At 34.6% G+C, this 20514-nt stretch overlaps 1 protein-coding gene across 2 annotated transcripts in view; it reads left to right on the top strand.

The window, feature by feature from the left end:
• Window positions 1–20514, top strand: part of LOC150101887 (peroxisomal acyl-coenzyme A oxidase 3-like) — a 240026-nt gene that overhangs the window by 152754 nt on the left and 66758 nt on the right. For both annotated transcript variants that reach the window (XM_090400298.1, XM_090400297.1), the window contains 2 exons: window positions 2539–2661; window positions 11456–11576. In XM_090400298.1, the coding sequence (XP_090256424.1) occupies window positions 2539–2661; window positions 11456–11576 (244 nt within the window). The remainder of the gene's footprint in view (window positions 1–2538; window positions 2662–11455; window positions 11577–20514) is intronic.

Below are 20514 nucleotides of genomic sequence, written 5' to 3'. Positions count from 1 at the left end.
CTCATTCTCATACACCTGAATTTCTTCATCCAGTGAAGAGATAGTAGCGAACTCAATGTTGCATACACCAGGTTGATAGCTTTTAACAAAATAGGCACTCATTAGTTGAACAACCACTTCAGCATCTGTAACCCTCACACCATCAGGATTTAGAAGAGTTATTCTTTCATATTCATTCTTTCTTTTACGTGCAGCATATTGATATAATTCTTGTGGGTTGTATTTAGCATGCAGAGCCAGTTTCTTTTCATACTTAACTTTGCTTTCTGTACAACAGTTATGACTGTTCTAGCCTGCTCTTATAATTTTCATAATGCAGATCCATCCATATGCACACGGTATTCCTTCCACATCATCCTTTTTCTTATGAATCTCTTGCTTAATAAGATTACACATCCATTTGACTCCTACCCTATTTATTCTTCGAACTCTCTGGACACACTCTGATATTACAATCATTTATTGTATTGTATCCGATATTCTTCCCATATGTCAACTGATCCCATTCTACTGAACTCTGTATACTCCTCAGTTGGTCATAATTTCCTACTTTTCTGAATGGAACATTCATAAACTTAGTCACTTCCCAAGTGAGTACCTACTGCATAATCACTATTACCAACCGGAGGCAGAATAGTTACATCTTTAACTGAAATGCCCTCTGACACTATAATGAAATCTAACACTCTTTGACCTAGAGTTCCTTCTGTCACATGCTGCTTGAGGAAGTTGTCCCGCAACAGCTCAATAAATGCATTTTCATTCTTCCTATGAGATTCTACTGCTACCCAATCAATATTTGGATAATTAAAGTCTCCCATTATGATTAATCTTTTTGCATTCATCTTGTCTATTTGGTGATATGCATTTCTTCATCACTAGCAACCAATCCACCAGGTTTGTAACAATACCCCACTATGTAATTGATCTTGTTAGATTCTACCTCACACCAGATGGCTTTGAACTCACTGTTACATGAAATACTGTTAGTAGTATACTACTACAATCATAGGTCTTAACTCTAACTGAATTCAAATCATCCGATATCATTAGAAGCACCCCCCCCCTCCTCTTCTATCCTCTCTATCCTTCCTAAAAATAGTGTACCCTTTACACTCGATACAGTTAGTATGATTCTGATAGCCATATCTCACTAATGTCTACAATCTGAGATCCCAACATATTGACTAAGGCAACAAAGTCTACCCCTTTGTTTCTGATACTCCTAGCATTCGTGTACAGACATAATAAGCTATCTGCATGTTCTTTTGTATACTCTTGTCTGCAGTCTGCATGACACAGTTGGACAACTTGCAGATCTCTCTTCTTCTTTAGTGCCTTATACATGTAGACATCTTTGCACACGTTTCATGGATCCAAACCAGACGAACACAAAGTTGAAATCGTTCTCTCCTTTGTCATTTCCATGACAAAGTCCATTCCTGTCATTAACAACACAGTTATATAACATTATTACTCTTATGCTCACATTCTCATTCCTCCCTTTATAATTTAGTTTCCGTGACTCTGTGTTAGGTCTCATACCAGTTATTAGTTTTTCTAGACTTCTAATACCAAACACATTCAGGTGTAGGCCATCCCTCTTACACAAATCCAATCTTCCCTCAAACTCACTCCACACATCCAAAAACTCGCATCTATTCCTTCTACACAGCCTACACATCGAATCATTTGCCATCATACCCCTTCTTCTTAATTCATTTTTATCATATCAAGGTAAAATACTGACGATTTTCACTTTCTCGATCTTCACTCTTCCAACAACCCTTTCATGTCCTCTCTCATACTGAACTAATTGCTAGTTAAGTCATTAGTACCTACTACAAATATGATCTAATTTACGTTGTGCTTCTCACAGGCATGTTGATTCACCTTTTTCTTTATACTCCTTCCACGACTTTTTCTTTGTCTGCAACTCCTTCCTGATGTTTATTTTCACAAGAATAATTGAAAATTTGAAAATGCTGTGCTATTACCTAAGTGATTTTTTTATTTTTTTTTTGTTTTTTAATAAAACAATAGTTATCGTCCAAGTTTTTCAAATTGAAAATATCTTTATGTGTGACAGTCTTGAAATTTTAAATTCTCACAAATTAATGACAGTTAAGGATATTGGCTGGCATCTTGTAAAAGCATAATTTTAAATGCTTTTAGTGTAATAAGAATGGAAGAGTTTTGTTGGCATCATTGTAGCCGAATGTATAGTATGTTAAGTTGTCCAATTATATCCAAAAATATGTCAAGAAGTACAGGTTTTTTATATTCTGTATATCTCCCCCCCCCCACACACACACACACATTGTTGAAATATTAGTATTTACTTTAGTTAACTAATTTACTTTTAATAGTTGAAAATTATTAAAAGTTAAATTAGTTTATAGCATTTATAAATAATTCTTTAATTTTTTATTTTCTAATCCTTATTTTATAATCCTTTTTTTAGTAAGTGGCCTTGTCATAAATAATGGTAATTTTTTGCTGATTTGTACATTAGTCTTTTGAACTGTCTTGTTTCAGCAATGGCGATTAATTCCATATGTAGCGGCAACATATGTCGTGTACCACTATTTCATTTGTTTATATCATCAGTTTGCTAAACACTATTTGGCTATGTTGTCAGGAGAAAGAACACAGTTTCTGGTAAGTTATTTTCCATGTTTACTTTACTGAAATGTTTTTGTGTGTGTGCATGTGAGAGAGAGATACAGTAGTTCAAGTTATTATGATAGGGTTAGGATTCTTATTTTTATCTATTTCATTTTTATCATGCAAATAATTTTTTTTTTTTTTCATGTCTCCTACCCACAGAATTTTTCATCCTTTTGTTTTGAAACCTATAACATGTTTTAGTGCCATGGGTGGGCTAAACGTTAAATAATGTGAAACCATGCATTAAACTTTTTCATGCCACTTCAGGCCCCAGATAAGCAAGTCTGTGGTCTTACTCCAGGCATTGTAAATCATCTGCCAATTTTCATAACTATCCATGTCACAGTGGGATTCTAAGTCCCTATCCCACTCCGTAGAGCAGAGATGTTATCAACTCAGCCAACCTGGCCACCATGACAATTGTTATATTTTATCTATCCTTTTATATTATTTCCATTATTCTTATAAATCACTTTACTTTAACTACATGACTTACAAAATTTCCTTACAAAACTTACAAAAAACTCTAGTATCTATATCTCTTCTTACAAACTCATTCTATAAGGAAAACAAATTCTATATCTCTGGCCGATTCCTAAATTTACTCACGTGCATACCCTGACTGTTGATGGTTATTCTTTACTATAAGAAACGAATCCTCTAATTTCTATCTGGGGCTGTCCTCTTCAGATACTGACAAATTTATTTTTTTAACGCTGCACCAGCCAATATCTTAGAATAGAATGGACTCTTATTCAGGGAGACTTTTCCAGACCTGTGGTGCACATAGGTGAATAATTTAATTGTTCTACAATGGCTAAGTAAATTCTGGTTTGCAGTCATAACCTCTATAACAACAAGTTATATCTTTCTTTCAATTAGGAAAATCATGAGACCATAGCAGCGTCTTCCAAGAAACGAATGTGCGTCACTTTCGTGAGATCATATTTGCCTCAGGCCCACCCGTGACCTTTGGACTAATGCTTGCATCTAATTTACATTTCATTGTGTGCATTATGCTTTTCGCATAATACTAATTTATATACGCAGTTCCTTACAAATCTACTACCATAAAATAAATTCTATTTCCATTTACAGTTAGTACTTAAATTCTTCTGCTTGAGTACAAGTTTTTTCTCTCAGCTGACTTTTCTGACTTGTAAAATCCTGAATGAATTATTTCTTTAATAAAGTGCTTCATTCAGGATGTAACACAATAACATCATCTGCTGTAGTGAGAGTTGAATGTCAACTTTCATTATTATAGATATAACTATAACAAACTTGTTCATTAAACAAACTCCTGAAAAGTCCTGTTCAAAATCCCACAGGAACAGTGCTGCATTAAAGGAAATTTGCTATAATAAAGTATCACTGTGGTTCCTACAGGTTTATTATAAAGAGTGCTAGTTGTATTTAATTTCTTGGATAATTTTCTAAATGAGTAATAGTTTTAAAACACAAAAGTGTTTTTTTCTCCCATTCTAATATAAAGGAACACAGAAAACAAAGTGAAAAGGCTCACTTTACTGCATGACTTCAAAATTATTTAACAAATTCATTACATTAATAAAAATCCTGGCCATTTAATACATGAATTGCTTGTTTTGAAAGAAAGCCATGATTTACACATACCACCCATTGAATTAGAAACCTTTATGCAGATGTATGTAAACATCACTTTAACAGCGTATATGCAGAATACTTGGTCATGTGCATCACCATGTGTTCTAGGCAACTATTTAAGAATGCTGCTGGTTAGTAATTCTCAATAGTGTTGATCACAATGGGATTTTGTAAACAGCAGCACTGACTGGTTTCTCAAAAGGTGAAATCCCATGTGTTTAATCAGTGGAAAAATAACCCACATTGCTTTGTCTAAGAGGTGTAACTGTGGTCTAAAGGCAGTGTCAGGAACGACATCGGCATTGTCTGAGAAGCCTTGTATGGACAAAGAAAACTTCCTGTGTGTGTGTGTGCAGCAATTGGCCAAAAGCATTTAATGAAGGCTGTTCCCAACTCATATCTCACTGAACTATGCACAGGGAATTAAAGTGGATTGGTATTGGCAGCCTTATGGCTATACGGAAACCACTTGTTTTTGCAAAGAACTAGAAAGTTTGTCTACAGTTGTGTCAGGAACACTGTGACTGAAGACTGGAAAAAATTCATGTGGTCCGATAAGTCAGTAAACTTTGTTCTTTACCAACAGGTGGCAGAGAGTTTGGTGGGAGCCCCATGAAGCAATGAACCCAGCTTACCTTGTAAACACAACCCAAGGTTGTGGAAGCAGTGTCATAGTGTGCAGCACATTCTTTTGGTATAGAACAGGTCCTTTTATATTGCAGGAGGATCAAGTGTCGAAAGAATATCTGAACGTTGTTGTCGATCAAGTCCATCCTGCATTGTTGACTTTTTTTGTTTCATGGATGACAATGCTACTGCTCATCATGTTAAAATTGTTAAACGGTGTTAAATTTCTTTATTTCAAATTCATTTAATTTTGAGCAGAATAAAAATGAGCATCACATTGAAACATGAATATGTTTGAATATTTAAAATGAATCAGGATCAAGCAAATTTTTAGAAGTGATCTGTTGACTTAAATGTACAAATATTATTATTCAAGAAGAAAATGAGTTTGAAATCATGAGAAGAAAATGAGTTACAGGTCCAAAATGTGAAGAAAACATTGATTGATTCAGCCAGGGAAGCATTTGGTGAAATTGTAAGAACAGAAAAAAATCAGAACCTCATACTGGACTTGACAAGTTAGAGACAGCTCTGATAAACAAGAAATCATATAGAAAGTTCCTGGCAAATATTTAAGCTATGTGTAAAGGTAGCAAAACAAAAGTCATAGGAAGGATGGGAAGAGTATAAAACATGAAAAGATTAGAAATGGAGTAAAAACTACTGTGAAGGAATCGGAGATGAGAAAGATGTAGAAGCTGAAGATAATGATATTCTAGATGTCTGGAGTAATTATTTTGAAAGATTTTTAATGAAAGAAGCATTGGCTTAACACTTCATAGACAATATCCAGGAGGAATGTAGTCTTGAGTACATCTCACTAGTGGAGGTAGAAAATGCTATCAGAAACGTAGAAAGGCAACAGGAATAGATGATATTCAACTTAAAATGCTTAAATTTAAGGTATAATTAAAATTTAATTGCTCAGTTAAAATGTATAAAACTTTTACAGTAGCTACACTGCCATCCTGGTTAATTCATTTGATAGCATACCCACTTTTCGACCTAAAGACTTGGGGTTTGAATTTCATTCAAACCAAAAGTCTGTTCAAATATTCAGTGTCATGAATAATTGTGAAAAAAGTATCTTCTTTTCACAATGAAAATTGTGTATTCAGTGAATACACAATTTTCATCATCTGGTGTGAGGTCGTGCCTCTTATTGATGGCTTTTGAAACCACATCAGGCCCCCAATAAGCAGCATTATACTCCTCAAGTGATATATTCCTAAATAGATTGGGAGAGGGAGTCAAATTTGGCATGAAAATCAACAATAAATTTTAGAATAAGTTTTATTTTGATAAAAGTGGCTTATTTTGTTATCATATCCTTTAGATGGAAAAAATATTATAATTATATTTCCTAGCATCATATTAATTATGGTAGCTATTTTTATCCAGTGGATTCCCAGAATTTTCAGTTTTAGAGGATTTTAAAATCTCTGATTTCAATTGTCCACTTATTGCCTGAGACCTCCAGGGAGTCAAGGACTCATCAAATGAGGCTATACATCACACAAACCAGCTATCATACCTTCTCTTAATCCCATTCACTAGCTGCAGTGCTTACTATTTCAAAGGCAAACTATTCCACTCACTGCTTTGTGAGAGAATCTAGCTCTTATCCCTTTCTTAACCATGAACAAACTTAACTTCCATAGATGCCCTTGTGTTATTTCTTAACTTAGAAAAAAAAATCTTGCCAATAGTGTTGCCATCTATGGTTGAGGACGAGAACTTTTCAGACCACCCTCCTATGAGCAAATTGCTAAAACATGACCTTCCTTTAGTAAGTCCATGCTGTTCCTTGCAGATTATAGCTTATCTGTCTGTCCATTTATGTATGTATACAAGTTCTTACCAACCTCTCTAAAATCTTCACCACCACCACCAAAGATACTGATAGGTCAGTAGTTAGACACATTGGTTTTTTGCACTACCCTTGTTCAATGGAACTATCATACATTCTTTCCATTCCTGCGGAATCTTTCCTGAGCTTTGACTCAAGTTATACAAATATGTCAAAGCCTAGCCATTTCAGCTAAACATGCCTTTGGCATAAATGCTGATATTCCATCTGTCCCTATTGCTGAATTCTTATCCAGGTTATGTACGATCTCTTCAACCTCATGCATCCCTAACTCTTCATCCATTGTAGTAGTAGCAATGTGCACCATATTACATACACCTGGTTGATATATCTTAGCAAAGTGAACACTCATTAATTGAACAGTCTCATTATCTTCTGACACTAGAGTACCAATCTGTATTCAGTAAAGTTATTCTTCCACATTCATTTATTCTTTCTTTCTTTTACTTATGGCATAATGAAAAAATTTTTTGATTGCTGGATCTGCATAGCTAATTTCTTTTCATACTCAGATTTAGCTTTCTGCACAATACTCGTTATTTTTCTGGAATGTTTTATATATTTCAAACCTCCCTCACTCTTATTCTCATGATATTCCTTCCACATCATCTTATTGATCTCTTGCTTAATAAAGTTGCATCCATTTCACCTCCACCCTATTTATTCTTTGAACTTTAGGGATACATTCAAATACTGCCCTATTTAAGTACTTTTTTAAAGATTCCTGTGCATTGCTGATATCTTTCCCATTCAGTGACTAATACTGTAGGACCAAAGATAGTATTCTCCTGAGTTTGTCTCATCATTTGTAGTTCAGCAGCATGTAACCTGTTTAATTGGAACATCTATATAATTAGCTGGGGTGCTTAAGGGTCAATGCTGTATAACTGAGAGGAGACCTCCACATAGCCTTTAAAGGAATGCAGGGAACCGACCAGGGGTTCTGACCTAATGTCCAGTTCTCACCTTCTCGTGGTGCACCCTGTTGGGTATCTACCTGGATACTGAACAAACGAGATTGGGCTGGCAATTTGGGATTTAGCCGACCAAATTGTATTCTTATTGGCTTAAACCAATATAGAAAATGATGGTACAACAAGACAAAATTTTATGCTGGCTGGTAAAAGCACAATGGTAAAAAACACTCAACAGGTATGCAATCAGGAATACATATCCATACTTGAAGTAGAAAACATTAAACACCTGAAATGTGGAAAGGCAGCAAAAGTGGATGATATACAACTAGAAATGCTCAAGTAAGTTATAAAAGTCTTACAGCGGGTGCACTGCATAGTTCAGGAGGCCTGGAACAGAGGGACGAAGTCCAGATAATTGGAGTAGAGCTCTCATAGTACCCCATATATATATATATAAAAAGGGAAATAAACCTGAATGTGAGAATTACAAATGTATTTCTCTGCTGAATGTCCCTGGTAAAATTTGTGCAAGTATACTCGAGAAATGATTGAGAAGAATTGTGGAAGGGAAGCTTGATGAAGAACAAGCTGGATTCAGTCCAGATAGGGGCTGTCAGGATCAGATTTTCACTTTATGACAGATAGTTGAGAAATCATGGGAGTATAACAAAGATCTGTATTTAAGTTTTGTAGACAGACCTGCAAAAGGCATATGACAAGGTGCCAAGAGAAAAGCTATTCAAAACGCTACAGTTATATGGTGTCAATGGGGTATTATATGAAGCAATACTTAGTCTTTATTTGAGTTGTAAGTTAGCAGTTAGAATTGAAGGAAGCACAGGAAGATGGTTTAATGTTAAATCTGGTGTGAGACAAGGATGTACGTTATCCCCTCTGTTATTCATTATCTATATGGATCACATTATGAAGGAAAGTGGTGTTAGACCTGATATCAAAATTGGAGATGTAATTAATCTCAGCTCTTTACTTTATGTGGATGATGCTATACTTTTAAATAAATCTAGTACAAGTCTGCAAGATTCCCTGACTAAATTGAATAACTGTGGTAATAAATTTGCTATGAAAAATTTGGTATCAAAATACTAAATTAACTGTATACAAGATAGTGTTCAAATCAGTTTTACTTATGGATCTGAGAGCTGGGTTAGAAATAAAACATTTGACCAAAGACTAGAGACCACAGATATGAGAGTCCTGAGAAAGATTAGGGGTGCAAACAGATGGCATCAATGGCAATATCATATTAAAAACTAAGATATTAGGAAAGAACTTGATATTGTTATCATCCAGGGATGTGTTAGCAGAGCTAATCTCAGGTGGTATGGTCACTTAAACAGAATGAGAGAGGAAAGATTAGCAAAACAAGTGTTCTCTGCCAGATTGTCGAGAAAAAGACCCAGAAGGAAAACCAAGATATAGGAAACAGGTAAGAGATTGATTTGGAGGAAAATTGTTAATAGAAAGTTAGTAATGATGTAAGTTTTTCATGTATTACTATCATAATATCCTGTATACATCCCTTGAGGGTATGTGTCAGGAATTTGATGATGATTATATCTGGCTTCTAGATAACTTGATAGGACATTAATTCCTTTTCAAATGAATTTGAACTGTTTTTGTAACAGTTTTAATTGAGTGCTTGATGTTTAACCATAGTTGTAATTGTCGCGACGTTCTATTTTCATATTATGTTCTAAATCCGCCATCTTGGTTCAAGTCACTCTTATCAATATAACATTTAATCGCAAATTGATCACCGATCCAAAAATAGGGAAATTTATATTTATACTGCGCCACCCTATCTTAGATTAGTCTATATAAATAGTAAGATCAATCTTTAATTAGCTAGCAGTCTTCTCATTTACTCTGGCCGAATTAACTATTATTCTATTTGGGGCACCCGCTAGATTCGAATTTTTTATGAACGGTGCAATAATAAGGAATTCAGGCAAACACAATATTTAGATTAACAAAATAAAACATTTAATATATGATATATAACAAGTACAATAATTCTACTTTTAAATGAAACAATAGAATAAACTCAATACAACTCGCTAAGTCTCTCATTCCAGTTCGATGTTCTAAATTCTCAAAAACAATTTGCAACTTCAAAAACACATATTTTCTTAACTCAGATTGAAATAACAAACTTCACAATCAGTCAGTCTCTACAAATCTGTCAGTTCAATGCTTAAGTTCACAGCAGGCACTAATCTAGGTAGACAATATTCCAAGCAAGCTTATTCCGGACTTTGAGCATCGGAGATCTATTACAGTTAATGCTAGAATAGACAAACATATACAACTACTCTTACCAGATAAAATCTTCAATACATCAAGTTATTGCGAGTACACTTATGAATTAACTTATTTACATTAGCGGAACACACATAATAAAATTCTTCTACGCTTTAACTGAACTTTTGTTAACTGCGCTTCACTATTCTAAAAAAAACAGCAATTTTGTTTATCTGATTACTGCATTAACTTTTCTTCACAACGACAGCTGATTTCACTTATAACAAACTTTATGATTCACTACGCTTTGGCCTTCTAACACTATTCTCATGAATATCTGCCCTAAAGAATTTATAATCTTCTTTTACTTCTTTGCTTGTATGCTACCTTCCTACTGGTTCCGCAAAGCTCACTCTTCTCTCTAATTAATAATCCTCTCCTATTTCTTTTCCAACCCTTTCAGTCCGAAGGTCACGCTGTATTCGACTCGTGCTTGTTTGTTTCATGCGTCTCCATGACAACGCATGAACGTAAACATTTCGCTAATGTAACACAACGCTCTACTCTTACATAAGTGATTACATAACGTTAAATTTTCACAAATAAGAATAAACAGAATATTTGAGCTACTTAATCAGCGCTCTTTCATTACGTATACAATTATTTATAATACACTTTTCGTTACTTTACATATATATTTAGTTATCATAAATTTCTACACATATTATTATTTAATAAATTAATAGTAGGTTAAGTTTACAATAAATATTTAAATAGTAATCCTTAATTAAGGAACAATAAATAATCTTTATACAAATTATGATTAATACATAATATGCAATGTTAAATGTGAATAAAAAAAATAAATTACACAACATAGTTTCATTCACAATTTAACATAATATCTCTGAAGATGCTAGTTTGAAATCCACTAAAATATTAATAACTTGATAAATTATTTTATTTTGTGCTTCTAGTGTTTATACAATGAAGCATATCCACTAACACCTAAGCTTTCCATTGTATCTTTTGCCACTAATAAAAATTATATCAGTTTTATACACTTAATAGTTTTCATTACTACTAGGTACTTTACAAAAAATACTGATATCTGACATCTTAATATATTCTTAACTTGTATTATTTAATCCACTTTTCTTTTTCTTCTTTCTGCTATTATCTTGAACTATCTTGCTCTGCCCTTAATTGCATTATTTTTCACTGTTTATTTTCATTATTTTTCTGATTTATTCCTTCTTAAAGTTGTCTTCTTATTTTAATTAACTTTCTTGTCCTCTTTCTTGAACATTTTATTTTTTTATTTCCATAGTAATCTGCTCATAATATTCCTCCCATCAAAGTGATATTGCTTTCCTGTATTTGTCACATTACCTTATTATCTATGTTTGTGCTCTCATCTTTATTTCAACACCATTGTCTCTTGTGTGGATCATTATTATAATGAAGAAATTGCTGTTTGTAGATGGAAGAACGTGCAGAAATTCATTCTCTTAGTTGTGTTGCTAAGGCAATGAGTGGATGGCTTGCCAGAGATGCTATTCAAGAATGCCGAGAAGCTTGTGGAGGCCATGGTTATCTTAAAGGTATTATTGTATTCATAATGAAGGTTTATTTTCTTGACCATATGAATTAGTATAATAATATTTGGTTTACAGATCAAGTATTGATAAAATTTATTAACTCTACCAACTAGTTTTGCCACACTTAAACTGTTGGCATCTTCAGGGCACTGACATATAGACTTAAAACAATCTCACAATTATGAGTAACTGTAAAACTGACAAGAATAATTACAGATAAAATAGCATCGAATGTGAGTGAAACACGTATTGCATGTACAAGATTAGCTAGCTGTTGCTAAGGAACTTCCTGTAGTTTGTGTTGAAGTTCATTTCTTGTATTTTTAGTGATCTAATTAGTGTTTTCCATATCTCTGGGAGTATTAAACCTTGATTTCTGTTAAGGTTAACAGTAGAATGAGTGACTGTGGCTGCTTCTTTGAAAATTCTTGAATGGTAGACACGAGAAGTTACAGAAGCAATCCTGGAAAAGAAGAAACCATACCAAAAGTTCCTAGCAAGTAGGTCTGCAGATGCCCTAAAAGAATACAGAGAAAAATGTAAGAGAGGTGTAAACTACATGTAAAAGTAGCTAAATAAGTCATGGGAAGACTTTGGTAAGAATATAGAAGGTAAATATCAGGAAGGTGGCAAAATGTTATGGAGGCATTGAAAAGCTTAGAAATGGAGGAAGCAGTACTGTAAAAGGAATCAAAGGTGATGAAGGTAACTTGAAAACTGAAGATAAGAATGTCCTAGATGTCTGGAGTAACTACTTTGAAACACTGTTAAATGAAACAAGCAGTGACAGAAAGTAGTAGAAATTTTTCAAAAGGAGTACATATCAATACTTTAGGTAGAAAAAAAGCCATGAAAATCTTGAAATATGGAAAGGCAGCTGCAGTAGGTGATATTGAACCAGAAATGCTCAAATATGTAGGCATAAACATTTTGCAATGGCTATACTGCCTAATTCAGATGGCTTGGTCAGAAGGTCAAAGTTCAGATGATTGGACTAGAGCTTTCATAGTACCAATCTATAAAAATGGTAAGATTTATGCAAGCATACTTGAAAAGAGGATAATAAAAATTGTGGAAGAGAAACTGGGAGAAGAACAAGGTGGATTCAGGCCAAATAGAGGATTGGATTTTCACTTTACAAATATAGATTACACTCTGTAATCTATATTTAAGTTGTCAGTTAGAATTGAAGGAAATACAGGAAGATGGTTTGATGTAAAATTAGGTGTAACACAAGGAGCACATTATCTCAACTCTACTTCATCTGTATGGATCACATTATGAAAGAAAGTGACATTAAGCCTGATATTAGAATTTGATATATCAAACTTAGCTCTTTGCTTTATGTAGCTGATGTACTCCTAAAACATCCAGTTCAAATCTCCAGGATTTTCTAACCAAAGTGAATAGCAGCTGTAACATATGTGGCATGAAAATCAGCAATATGAAAATAGGCAAGAACATAGAAAACTTCAGCTACATTCTGAATGGAGATCCTATAGAACAAGTAAAATATTTCAGATATTTAGGCACAGATTTTAGTGAAGATGGCAAGTTAAATCTGGAAATAGACAACAGAATAAGCAAAGCTGGTTTGGTGGGTATCCAGCTGAATAAATCTATATGAAATAAGAGAGAAATTAGACAAAACATCAAACTAACAGTATATAGGATAGCGTTCAAACCAGTTTTAAGTTATGTATCTGAGAGTTGGGTTAGAAATAAAGCACTTGATCAAAGATTAGAGATCACAGATATGAGAGTTCTTAGAAAAATTAGAGGCTTGAACAGATGGCATCTTCTTCTTCAAATGTCATCCTCTAGAAGGAGGTTGGCAACTATGTCATGGAACTTTGTTCTTTCTTTTGCTGCTCTGGAACATTTGTGGTAATTTAAGCCAGTCCAATCCTACCTCTCCCTCTTTTTCCATTCAGTTTCCCTTCTAATATTAATTTCTGAATGCCTTCTTGTCTAGTTAGATGGCATCAATGGCAGAATTATATTGAAAAGGAAGACATTATTGAAATAATGATTAGGAAATATTTTGTTTGCATTTCTAAGGTGATATGGTCACTTAAATAGAATGGAAGAGAGGAAAGGTTACTAAAACAGGTGTTTGCATGATGGCAAGAAAGAGACCAAGAGGACAACTAAGGTATAGGTGATTGATTCAGTCGATAATGCCTTGGAAGAATGAAATGTTAGATATGACAGTATTGGAATGCTGACAAGTAATAGACTTATTTGGAGGAAAATTATTGATAGGAGATTAATAATAAAGCAGAATTAGTCATGTTGTGCTTCGTAATAGCCTGAAAGCCCATTAAGGGTACGTGTTAGGAAATTAATGATGATGACATATGGTATCAATGACAGACCCATATTAAAATTTTATTAGAAAGGAACTTGACATTATTCAACATTAAAAATTGTGAGCAGAGCACATCTAATGTAGTATAGTCAGCTTAGGTCTGATAACTCGTCACATGAGGTTGTCTGGAGTTATCATACACTGGCATACAGTGTGTGTGGACAGGTGGTTTAAAAGATGTGAGAAGGAGCCATTTGATGTTTTATTATATTTGAGAATAGGAATGTAAGTAGACATTGAGGAACTAAATGAGACTTGAAAATAATTAGAATATTTGTAAATTGGTTACTAGTCAAAACACAAGGTGTCCCTACTGGTGAGGCTGCCACCTTGAGACAACTAGGCTTGCCTTTTTTTAGTAAGTAGTGGAAAATATAGTTTGAGAGGAAAGAGTCAAACCCCCCCCCCAATGAATTGCTATAATAGCCTGGGGGGGGGGAATAAGAAGTAAGAGAGAGTGGAGAGAAGAAGAGTAAAAGATTCTTATTCCAAGAATGGGTGAAGGAAGATATTGACCTCAAGAGAGAAGTAATAGAGAACAGCCTTTGAAAAGATGGGAGGAGACCATAAGAGGCCAGTAGGCCTATTACTAGAAAAGAAGAAGATAACTTATACCAAAAAAATTATTTAATTCCATAAAATTTTCATGCACAGTTTATAGCCATCCTTTCTGTGAGTTGATTGGAAGAACAACCTACAGAAAATTCAGCAATGCAACATCACTTATATTGAGGTCCAAATGTGTGTGTGTGTGAATAATAATTATTATTATGACAAACAGATTCAAGGAAAATTATTTCCATAAAGGACATGTTAAGATCACAGCAATGAAATAATGCCTCACAACTCTGTGTATAGTCTTTGTTATTATTATTATAATCATCTCAAATATTCAGGAAGTCAAGAACTTGTCAAGGAAGGCTGTAGATCACTTGCACCAGCTGTCATATCTTCTCTTAATCTCATTCACACTGGATGCACTCATTGCTTCAACTGGCAAACTGTTCTCTTCACTCGGTGCTCAGTAAGAGAAAACTTTAGCTCTATCCCATTCTTAATTGCACATAAACATTCACAGATGTTCCCCATTGTCCTCTCTTCACTTTCCATATAATGAAAATTTTCATCAGACAATATCCTGTGACGCCAATTCAGAAGTTTATAGACCTCAATAATATCGCCCTTCTTTCTCTTGTTAACCAGAGTCTGTAGTCCACATACTCATAATCTAAATTTCATAATCCTGGTGTAATCTCTGTAACTCTTCTTTCACCCTTTCCACAGCTCTTTATTTCCCTTGGAACCCAGAGGTCAAATCTACACACTGTAGTCCAGGTGCAGTCTTATCAAGACCTTGTAAAGAGGCAAAATTACTTCTTTTTCTTTGCATATCTCAGGGTTTGCTCCAACATTGCAATTATCCTCTGAGTTGCATTTGTAATTTTGCTATGTGACCTCTGAACTTCAAATTCCAATTCACCATAGTCTCATCAATTTCTTGTAACATGATCCCACTTGTATATGTCATTGGCAATATCTCATTGCATCAAAGTGCATAAGTTTACACTTACTAACATTGAATTGACAACCATTATGGACAAATGACTTCATTTAATTTGAACTTCATTTTTAATTTGAAGCAATTAGGTAATATTATTGTATTCTGACATCTTTTAAGAAAGGCCAGCTGGTTCCATCCAGCAATTAAGCCTTAACACATGGATACTGATTGTTATTCTTAATGAACATATAGCATGCAAGGCAAGACATTACGGTATGTTTTACCTTTGTTGACCTAGACTGGCTTGGCTTTCTTAAACGATGTCGGGATACAAAAATATTACTCAGTTGCTTCAAATTAAAAATCAAGTTCAAGTAAAATAATAAAAAAATAAATAAAATTCTGGAGTGCCAGTTTTGCTCTGCTACAAGAACAGATCACTGCTACCTGCACTGTCCCTACTGATACCATTTCAGCCATCTTCTCGTTACAGTTGGAGCTCAACTATTCTCAATTCTGAACTCTGTACCATTCTCCCTGACATTTAATAACCCTCTGCTCAGAAAGAATTCTTATAAAGAAAATAAATAAATAAAATAAACAAATCCAAAAGTACAACAGTCTTTTGAATTCAAAACCTACAGCTAGAGTTTAATCTCTTCATATCATAGTTAACTTGCCATTTAGAACACTCTAACAAATCTGCCGTAAGTGCTCTAAGTCTTGGCCATAATTTTGCCATTGCACTGAAACAAGTACCACCACTATTCAACAACATCGAATGTGCAATCCATAACTTGGTTCCAGAAATAACTAGCATTAGACTTGATATTGCCAGCATTCTTTTTAGATCTTTGCTTCCGGAAAAGAAATATGTCATCCTGCCAAAGATAACAGCATGGTCATCACCAGAGCTGATAAAAGTATTGCCACTGTTAACCTTAATGCCAGTCAATACAATACAAAAATGAATACCATTTTCAGAGACCACTCTACCTATTTACCTTATATTATGATCCCACTAAATCTTAGTGAAATCAAAAAATTAAAGATTCTGCTGGGGGAGGGGGGCGGTATATTCCTGGCCTCCTGAAAAACCACAAAAAAAAAAAAAAAACCTTACCTTTCAGATCTCAACCCCCCCCCCCTCGTTTTTATCGTTTACCTAAAATTTACAAATCCAATTCCCCTGAGAACTATAATAGATGCTACTGGTTTCCCTTGCTATACACTTCAGTGGTCGGCAAGTCCAGAGCAGTGATTCCACCAATATGCACTACAACCACTCTGGACTCACTGATCATGCATTTGGATACCCACTACAGGGCAGGAAGAAAACAACTCGACTCTGTTGCAGCAAATACAAATATGAGAGGTTTTTCCTGTAATCTACCTCTGCTCTAAGCTAAATCTCAAAAATAAATAAATCTCAAAAATGGGTGCATGAAACTGTCCCAAATTTGGGAAGCACTCCTTAACCCAACAACCAAGACCATCTTTTAGCCCACTAGGGAACACTATTTAGGAATTTGGTGCAGCTTCTGTAGTTGGATTGCTAGCTTTCTGTCTGTCTGAATGCACACTATGTATGATGGTTCCTTATCCTCTCACCAGCCCTCTTTCTGCTATACATATCAGTGACTTACTTCAGTTGACCTCCAGCCCAATACACAGTTTTGCAGATGAGCACATTGCACTCCTCCCTTTCATTTGATAAATCTTGCTCTACACAACTCGCCTCAACCTACAGAATATCAACCACCACTGCTCTCAATTCTGATCTTCAAGCCATCCTCCAATAGGGTTCAGATAGCATTGTCAATTGCAATGCTAATAAAACCCAGTTCTGTCTTATTTCTCACAAAAAAAAAAAAAAAAAAAGAACCATTTTCTCACAGTATTACTTTTGACAACACCCATATTTCCAGACAAGATGAGATTTCTCTTCTTGTCTGGACATCAAACCTCTCCTGGCATAAACACATCACAACCATTGCATCCTCAATGGTTGTGGATGAAAAACCTTCTAAAAAACTAGGATTTGTCTTTCACTCAAGACATTTTTTCACCTCTGAACAGCTGTTAAATTTATACAAATCACAAATCTTCCCAGCTATCGAATATTGCTCTCACATTTTCAGGGGGCTCCCTCAAAATGCTTGACTCAATACAGAGGTGAGCAATTAGACTTATTAATGACCCATCTCTTAGCAACTCACTCCTCCCACTTTCACACAGACATTTGGTTTCTGCAATATGTGTATTCTATAAATATTTCCATGGGAAATGTTCATCTGAAATAGCAGCAATAATTCTCCTACTTAATACTAATCTTGTTGAAACATGTGCAGCTGCTGCTCAACATCCCTTCACAGTGCACCTTGAAACCCACAGAAGTTTCTTTTTCTCTTCCTTCATCCCTGCTACTGCTGTATTGTAGAACAGTGTTTCCCAGGAATACAATATACAGTCTTTTAAATCAAATATAAACAAGTTCCTCCTTTCCCAACCCACTACCTATATACCAGAGGTTGCCTAACTTCTTTGACTGTCGGCCCCTTCAAGAGTTTCTTGACTTTTTATCGACTCCCTCTATTTTACTATTACATAATTATAATAGGACAAGCAAAAAAGACGCTTATGTGAGTTTTTAGATTGTTTATTTTATAGTTACAGCGTTTATTGTATGTATAATATACTATATATTATTATATTGGCTTAACGTCAAAGGGATATGTTTTTGATATCCTTCTTAACATTACATATTTGATAGGAGGGATAAATAATATATAAAATATAAAATTTAATTTAGATAACAAAATGACAATAATACAATCTTCCTTACATATATGAAAATAAGACTTTTATTAACTTAGTATACAATTTACTAATGTTGACAATGTGAAGGGTCTGCTTCGTTGCCAGGCAGGAACCACAGACATCCGTTTATTGGTAAATACGTTATTTTGGCCTACTCGATTGGCTTCCGTAACTATTTTCATGACCTTTCTCCATTTTACAGGTCCTATTCATGTCACTGTTTCCACGATTCACTCTTAATTGCGTTGTCATTCAGGATGGAGGTAATCCAAGTTAACCGAATTAAATATTACCGATAGATTGATGTCTTATATTTTTCTGTCGACCCCTGAGCCCGAATCGACCCCTAATAATGTTATATCGACCACTTTGGCGACCACTGCCATATACGGTACTAATGTATATAAGTTGATAAACCAACCTCTCATGTATGGGCTCAACATAAATAAAATAAAAAATATAGTTGCCTTACTTCAGCGTTGTCTGCCCAGTGTTAGTGCCTGCATGCACATATCATATTGTAATGTGTTCCCTAATGATGGCAATTTGACTTTGCTGAAATATTAGCAGTATTAATTAAAGTTACTGTAATTAATATTCAATATACATTGTAAGTTCCTCAAAAAGTGCAGTTACAATGAGTTCTCTCTTGCAGCAGAACTCATATACACCACATCTTCCCACTTAATGGCTACAGTTTACAGAATCCAAAAAATAATCAATCCTTTTCCAATCCATGACCTTCTCTTCAGGATTTTAGTAATGCTATCATAATACTATTTCTGAAAGAAAGACATATCAGTAAAAAAAAATAGCCAGAATTTTAAAGAAATATCGCTTATTTCCTGTTGTATATAGTTTCCCATTCTTCAGATAGTTTCAGATCCTGGGGTTTGATTCACCACCACCATCATCAAATTCCTAAGAGGTACCCTCAAGGGGTGTACAGGATATGATAGTACTACATGAAAAATTTACATCATTACTAACTTCCTATCTACAATTTTCCTCCAAATCAGTCTGTTACTTGTCAAGACTCCAACATCATTACCAGATCTGATATTTCTATCATCTAAGGCACTTTGTACCGTATCAATCCACCTATATCTTGGTCTTCCTCTGGGTCGTTTTCCTGCTAACCTGGCAGAGAACACTTGTTTTGCTAATCTTTCCTCGCTCATTCTGTTCAAGTGACCATACCACCAGAGATTGGCTCTGCTAATGCATTACTGGATGCTGACAATGTGAAGTTCTTTCCTAATATCCTCGTTTTTAATATGATATTGCCATTGATGCCATCTATTCATGCCTATAATCTTTCTCAGGACTCTCATATCTGCGGTCTCTAGTCTTTGGTCAAGTGTTTTACTTCTGACCCAGCTCTCAGATGCATAAGTTAAAACTGGTTTGAACACTGTCTTGTATACAGCTAATTTCTTGTTCTGACTAATTTCTCTCTTATTCTATATGAATTTAATCAATTGACTTCCTACCATACCAGCTTTCATGATTCTGTTATTTCCATATTTAATTTACCATCTTCACTAAAAATTGTGCCTAAGTAACTTAAATGTTTTACTTGTTCCACAGGTTCTCCGTTCACAACGCAGTTGACATTTTCAAATATTCTACCTATTTTCATTGTCTTTGTCTTGCTATTGCTGACCTTCATACCATATCTATTACAAGAGTTATTCAATTTAGTCAGGGAATCTTGCAAAATTGTAGTGGATTTATTTAGAAATCTAATCTAATAGATAAGCTTAGGCGTTGCTGGTTATTCATGACTTATTTTTCACGGTATTAACAACACCACAAACACTTTTATCAACAAGGATGTTTTATTAACGCTAATATTTTGCTGATTTTCAACTCAGCATCATCAGAGCACAACACACATGTAAACGCGACAGTGAGTGAGTGAAACAATAGAATTGCAGAAAGACAAAAGATCTAAAGTCCTATTTTTGGCACCCTCTAACGGGAAAAAAAAAAAAAAAAAGGCAGCAGTTATCCAGGAGTTTTTCTTATGATAACCGTCTCCCAAATTTTTGGCAAATTAATGCAACCATATTTGTTAAGGTTGGGAGAATTCTTCAAAGCCATTGCTGACTCAAAAAATAGTCTTTCGGATCTATAACGACTTCTAAATAGCACATTCGTTTTCCTCAATCTAATCCTGTGTGAAGGAGTGTCCAAAGCATGGTCTGCTAGTCCCGACTTGCCATAGTAATAGTAGCGAATATACA

This window comes from Typopeltis vanoorti, chromosome 11, assembly GCF_054136105.1.
Source record: "Typopeltis vanoorti isolate ZY-2024b chromosome 11, IOZ_Tvanoo_1.0, whole genome shotgun sequence".
Taxonomy (NCBI): domain Eukaryota; kingdom Metazoa; phylum Arthropoda; class Arachnida; order Uropygi; family Thelyphonidae; genus Typopeltis; species Typopeltis vanoorti.
This window is presented reverse-complemented; position numbering and strand designations above follow the sequence as displayed.